The 5,408-nt window shown below is 37.9% G+C and overlaps 1 protein-coding gene across 1 annotated transcript in view; it reads left to right on the top strand.

Annotated features, from left to right (window-relative positions):
- The first annotated feature begins 911 nt into the window (after positions 1-911).
- Positions 912-5,408, top strand: part of SPATA9 (spermatogenesis associated 9) — a 30,987-nt gene continuing 26,490 nt past the window's right edge. Inside the window, exons 1-2 of the mRNA XM_012644754.1 lie at positions 912-972; positions 1,158-1,246. Coding sequence (XP_012500208.1) covers positions 912-972; positions 1,158-1,246 — 150 coding nt within the window. The remainder of the gene's footprint in view (positions 973-1,157; positions 1,247-5,408) is intronic.

Below are 5,408 nucleotides of genomic sequence, written 5' to 3'. Positions count from 1 at the left end.
TTCTCAGGCAGCTTGTGGACTAACGACAATGAGAACTGGGGATCTGGCACACTTCACATGCCGGAGGAAGCCTCTGATGAAGATTTCTCTTTCCCCAGCAGTTCCCAGGAATAGACCTCCAGCAGCCACAGCTTTGTATGTGCTGAAGAAAATGGTTTAGCTAAAATTAGACTTAAGAACTTAAAATTAGAATGAAGTTTGAGTTAACCAACTCTTAATTCATCCACACTAAAATATGACAAGTTACTCAATCAAGTCTACATGTATCAAGTTCTTCCCAGGTTTGATCATGGGAAATTGATGGTCAACTGAAGTGAGAGAGTAGTAAGAGGGTTAAAGATGAAGGAAAAAAGATTGAGATTATGAAGAAGACAAACCAAAGACTTCACAGTTTTGCCTGGGTTTGACCTAGAGATCCTCATTTGGGTAAAGCAAAAACAATCTATTCAGAAGTCTTTCTGAATTAACTGCTGGTGTTTCTTTTTCTATTTGGCATCTCATGTGAAACATTTCTTTTAAGGCACACGCCAATTCTTTTCAATGGAACCTTTGTTCTCAGATGATCCATTATTTGAAGTATCACTGTATTAATAGAATTCAGGACAAAATTCAACCTGTATTGCAGAACTCTTTGTTGTGGTTCATTTTTCAATCCCCTCACTCTTTCCCTTATGCCTCCAAATACATTCTTCCTCCTCTCACTGCCAGAGTGATGTCAGAAGATTCTGTAGCAAGTTCTCAGAGGCCTATTGTGCAGTAATAAAGCATTCCGTCAGTGAACTGCAGGTTCTGTCCTTGCTAGCTTTCCTGAGTGGAAGGCTACCCTCATCCCTCACTAAGGGCAGAGTAGGACAAGCATTGCCCAGGCTAGCAGGCTTGCTAAGCACTAGGAACCCAAGCAAGAACTCATCATGCCAATCAAACCTATTGGGTGGATATGTGGACAGGTGTTGAAGAACTTTTCTGGAAGAAGTATACACCATCTTGTTGTAAAGGGGATATGGGTGTGGGAACATCTGGGAATAAAATCCCCTAGGATTCCCTAGCTTTCCCAGGCACCTAGGAGGTTGACCCAGTGCTTTATGTTCTTTTGAATCATTTAGGGGATGCTTTTAAAAGTTGTGATTTTTTTTTTCCCTAACCTCTTCTTTTCTTAGTCGAGGGGATCCAGAAAGTAATCATGGACCTTGTAGATGAGTTTAAAGATGAATTCCCTACCATCCTAAGATTATCGCAGTCTAATCAGGTAATGTGATTTCATAATATACAAAAAGTATATTATATTTTCAGTGCCATAATGACTATTTAATGCTTGCTTTTGAGATGAGTGCTTGAAGCTTAAGAAAAACATTAGTTTTGTCTCAGAAAAACAAATTTCAAATCTTACTCATTGGGAGGGGTCCATGGAAAGCAGAGAGATTGTGGGCCAAGAAGTGAGGTAGGTAGATGAATTAAGTTTAAAGACAATCACCGTGTGGTTAGATTGGACATCTGGCAGTCTCTCATAGCCACAATTGCAATATAAAAACCAGAAAAATACCTAGCTTTATTTTAGCTGAGCTTTAAGACAATGAAATCAGTGTAAAAACTTAACTGAGATAAATTGTAACAATGGAAAGACAACTACAGTATGAATGTGTGTTTTAAAATGGAAAGAAAATAGTAGTATCAATTTAAACAAAGTATACATGTATATTTTTTAAACTTCTGTTCCAAAATGGATTTGAAATAGATAAAATACTGGGAGTGGAGGAGGAGGGAGGTAGATACTTTTTAAGAGATATATAGTAAGGAAAAAGTAACATCTTGTTTAGGGGACACATGTAACCTAATTTACTCTAAGGTACATGTCTCTTAATGGAAAAGTGTGGTTCTGTCATTTTGACCACAATTGGAATAGAATATGCTGTGAAGTTACATGGTACAGTTAACAATCCACTTAGCCAGAAATCAGACTTTTGGCAATGTCAAACATGATGTACACAGCCAAAGCCTGAAAGTAAATAAAAAAGCACTCTGAGTAACATAGTAATCACAAAGTCTATATATTTCATTTCAACCATTCATCTAGACAACCAGCCATCAGACATTTACTAAATACCTCATCATTGCTTGGGAGAGGGAATACAGAGATTAAAAAGACATGATCTCTTCAGCCAATGATCTTAATCTAATGGAGACAGAATTGTAAACAAGTGATTGTATTAGAATATGGTAAGTGTTAGAGAGGTATATCTAATTTAGAGGAGTAATTGACTCTACCTAGTCAGGTAGGATGGTCAGGGAAAGCTTCATGGAGGAAGGATGTTTTTAAATTGGGTCCCAAAGGATGAATAGGAGTTTTCAAGGTAAAGAAAAGGGTAGGGTAAGTGGGTAGGGGTAGAGGAGAATATTCCATTGCCAGTGTGAGTTAGGCCAAAAAGTGTGAAACAGCACAGGATATTCCCAGAATGTCAAGTAAATATGAGTAAATAGCATGTAGGACAGAAGGGTTGAGGCAGGAAATAGCCGAATATTAGGAAATGTAACCAGGAGTTAGAATATGGAGGTCTTTGCATGCCATGTAAAACAGACTGGACTTTTTCTTAATTATAACACAGATATTAGTCACAGAAAGGTTTTGAGCATAGAAATGACATTCGATTTGCACTTTGAAAATACTTCTCTAGTGGTAGTCAGGTCTGAATGGAGTCAAAGCTTCTAGTAAGATTCTGTTGCAAATATCAGCTAAGAACAAGGACACTGATGTTGAGAATAGAAAGAATGAGTTGGAGACAAGAAATATTTAGCATATTTTGAAGCTGACAGTGTGGGATGAGAGAAAATATATAGGAGTTGAGGAAGACTCTGGATTTCTTGGATGGCTGGAAGAACAGTGATCCTATTAACTAGGACAGAAGACTATATGAGGAAGAGCAGCTTTGGGGATAACAATAATGAGCTTAATTGGATCACAGTTTGAGGGGTTATACCACATCTTGCCCAAGCCATGGAGCCGAGTTATAAATTGGATACATAGATTGGAAGCTCAAAAGAAGTCTGGGCTGAGGATGTATATTTAGTAGTCATCAGTATGTAGTGTATAGTTATAGTGTATATTTAAAGCAAATGTATAACAATGGTGTTCAGTTAAACCAAGATGGTAAATATCATTGCTCAAGAAGAGAGGGCAGTAATAAGAGGGCATAGGATAGAGGCCCCCCAAATACCATTGTTTAAAGGGGTCAGCAGGGAATCAAAGGTAAGAACAGAATGGTGAGAATGAAATTCTTTGAAAGAGAAGAGGAGAGAAAAAGAAGGGAGGGGTTAGCAGCCATCAGACTCCCCAGAGAAATCAGGCATGGAATACATTTTTGAAAGTTATCTTCCATGTTGTAAAAATTAAGCCAATACTTAGCAGGTAAAATTTTAGTTACCCAGAAAATTTACTTCTGTGGAATCCCTTATTTACCAGGCTTGCTGTGTACTTAAACTCTTGTTTAGCAAAAATAATTTTCTGTTCTTTGATCTGAATAGAAGGTAATTATTATACATTCAAATAACTCAAATTTTGAATGAATTGCTAAAATAAATGAATTGGTAGGCATTCTTGTTTACCATCAAATTACTTACGAGTTTTAACTGTGTGGACCTCTGAACTTTCTCACCTATAGTAGGGCTCTGGAACTTGTAAAACAGTCTTCCAGAAGATGTAACAGACTCCAGCAGTCTCTCTACTTTGACAGTCTATGACTCCTGTACAGCCACCATACAAACCGATTTCTTGTATGAGGTGAAGGGGAGCAGAGCTTACTGCAATGAATTCAGATAAGAATACTGATGTGGTCTGTAACATAAGAAAATAGCCCTGGGGGAAGTGGACACGCCTGGTACCAGTCATCGTGGGAAGAGGCAGGGCATGGTTAGGTATTGGACACCAGAACTCAGAAGGCTGGCCTTAGGCTGTCAGGAAAGCAACTGCTCTCTCCCTTTGGCTCTCCTTTCTTGGGTCTAGCCTTGGAAGAGGGGTGATACTGAAGTGTGGATGCATAGTGGTAAGATGGCATCCAGATGGTGGGCAGGACAGCTAAGTAGGACAGGGAAGGCGTAAAAGCTCCAGAGGGCAAACTAGATTTTCTAATTCCATATCTTGGACTTGGTGTCTAATTGCTTCCCCTTTTTGCCTTGGTATAAAGTCTTTTGGAACATTGGAGACTTGTCTTGGCTATGCTCTGAGTATGAAGGAAAGAGATGGGCAGGTGTCCATGCTCAGTCTAGGATGTCAAATAATTAAGGCTGGGACGGTAGTGACAAAATTATTGAAGAAACCCTAAAGGCGAACCCTAGGAAGCCAGAGACAGGCATGGAAAGCTCTGCTACCTTTTTCAAGTTGTGATTCTCTCCCCATTGCCAACATTAAAGAAACTGAGGTTTTACTTAATGAAATAAATTTCAACTTTCCACTCAACTCCCTTCACCTCCTTCTACTCTCTGCATAGCCTCATTATCACTAGAGCCATACGCATGGTTTATGGTGAAATCGTATATTCTGATCTCCAAAGAAAAAACTCTTGAGTTCCTGTTTCCAACTTATTGAAGTCATTTACTTGCAAGAACTTTACCCCACTCAGAGAGGAACATAAAGATAATTAGTTACCTTATTTCTTATTTTCAAAACACATTGTTCTTTCCCCACCATTTACTTTGAATAATGTGTTGCTGAGATTGGCAAGAAATCTGAGTAGTTAGGAGATGTTATAATGTATTTGAAGTTATTTACTCTTCAAAAATAAATTTTTTGGAAAACATTCCTAATACTCAGTTGTTTACTAGTTTGTTTCTAAAAGGTCAGATTATAAGTGCTGCAACTTTTTTTTTTTTTTAATTTCCAGGATGATCCACAATTCCCAAACATACTGGAAGGAATGGTTTTAAGAATACTTAGAGGGCTTTATTAATTGGGTTGTATTGTAAATCTCTAAATTTTGTGGTTTTTATTTAAATCTTTTTCCCCCAGGCTGTATATTTATTTAGGAAAAGGCCAATTTGCTGGTCTGGAGCAAAAAGACCTGATGGAGTGATTGTGAAATTTTTATGGAGGAATATACCCAACATATAACCAGAATAATTGCTATTAAATAGTTCTTCATGGCTAAAGATTTTGAAGAAAATTCTCTTGCTGAGGCTGGGGAAGTTAATTTTAGAATCTTGGCTTGAGATAGTGGCTTCTGAGGTCCTGTCCTCTCCACCCCTTCAGTCCCAAGCAGCCCAGACTCCAATACTCTTAGAACCTGCATCCTTAGTAAAGAGTAATTTTTAAAGGTTTACACTTGCAAATGACTTCCATGTGAGGAATTTACAGTAGTAAACCTTTAAATTTAACAAAGAAATGTGTACTAAAATTGGGGAACTAAAATTTTTTAATTCAG

The sequence above is a fragment of the Propithecus coquereli genome, unplaced genomic scaffold (genome assembly GCF_000956105.1).
Source record: "Propithecus coquereli isolate 6110/MARCELLA unplaced genomic scaffold, Pcoq_1.0 Scaffold22, whole genome shotgun sequence".
Taxonomy (NCBI): Eukaryota; Metazoa; Chordata; class Mammalia; order Primates; family Indriidae; genus Propithecus; species Propithecus coquereli.
The sequence above is the reverse complement of the archived record's forward strand: the minus strand, read 5'-3'. Positions and strand labels throughout refer to the sequence as shown.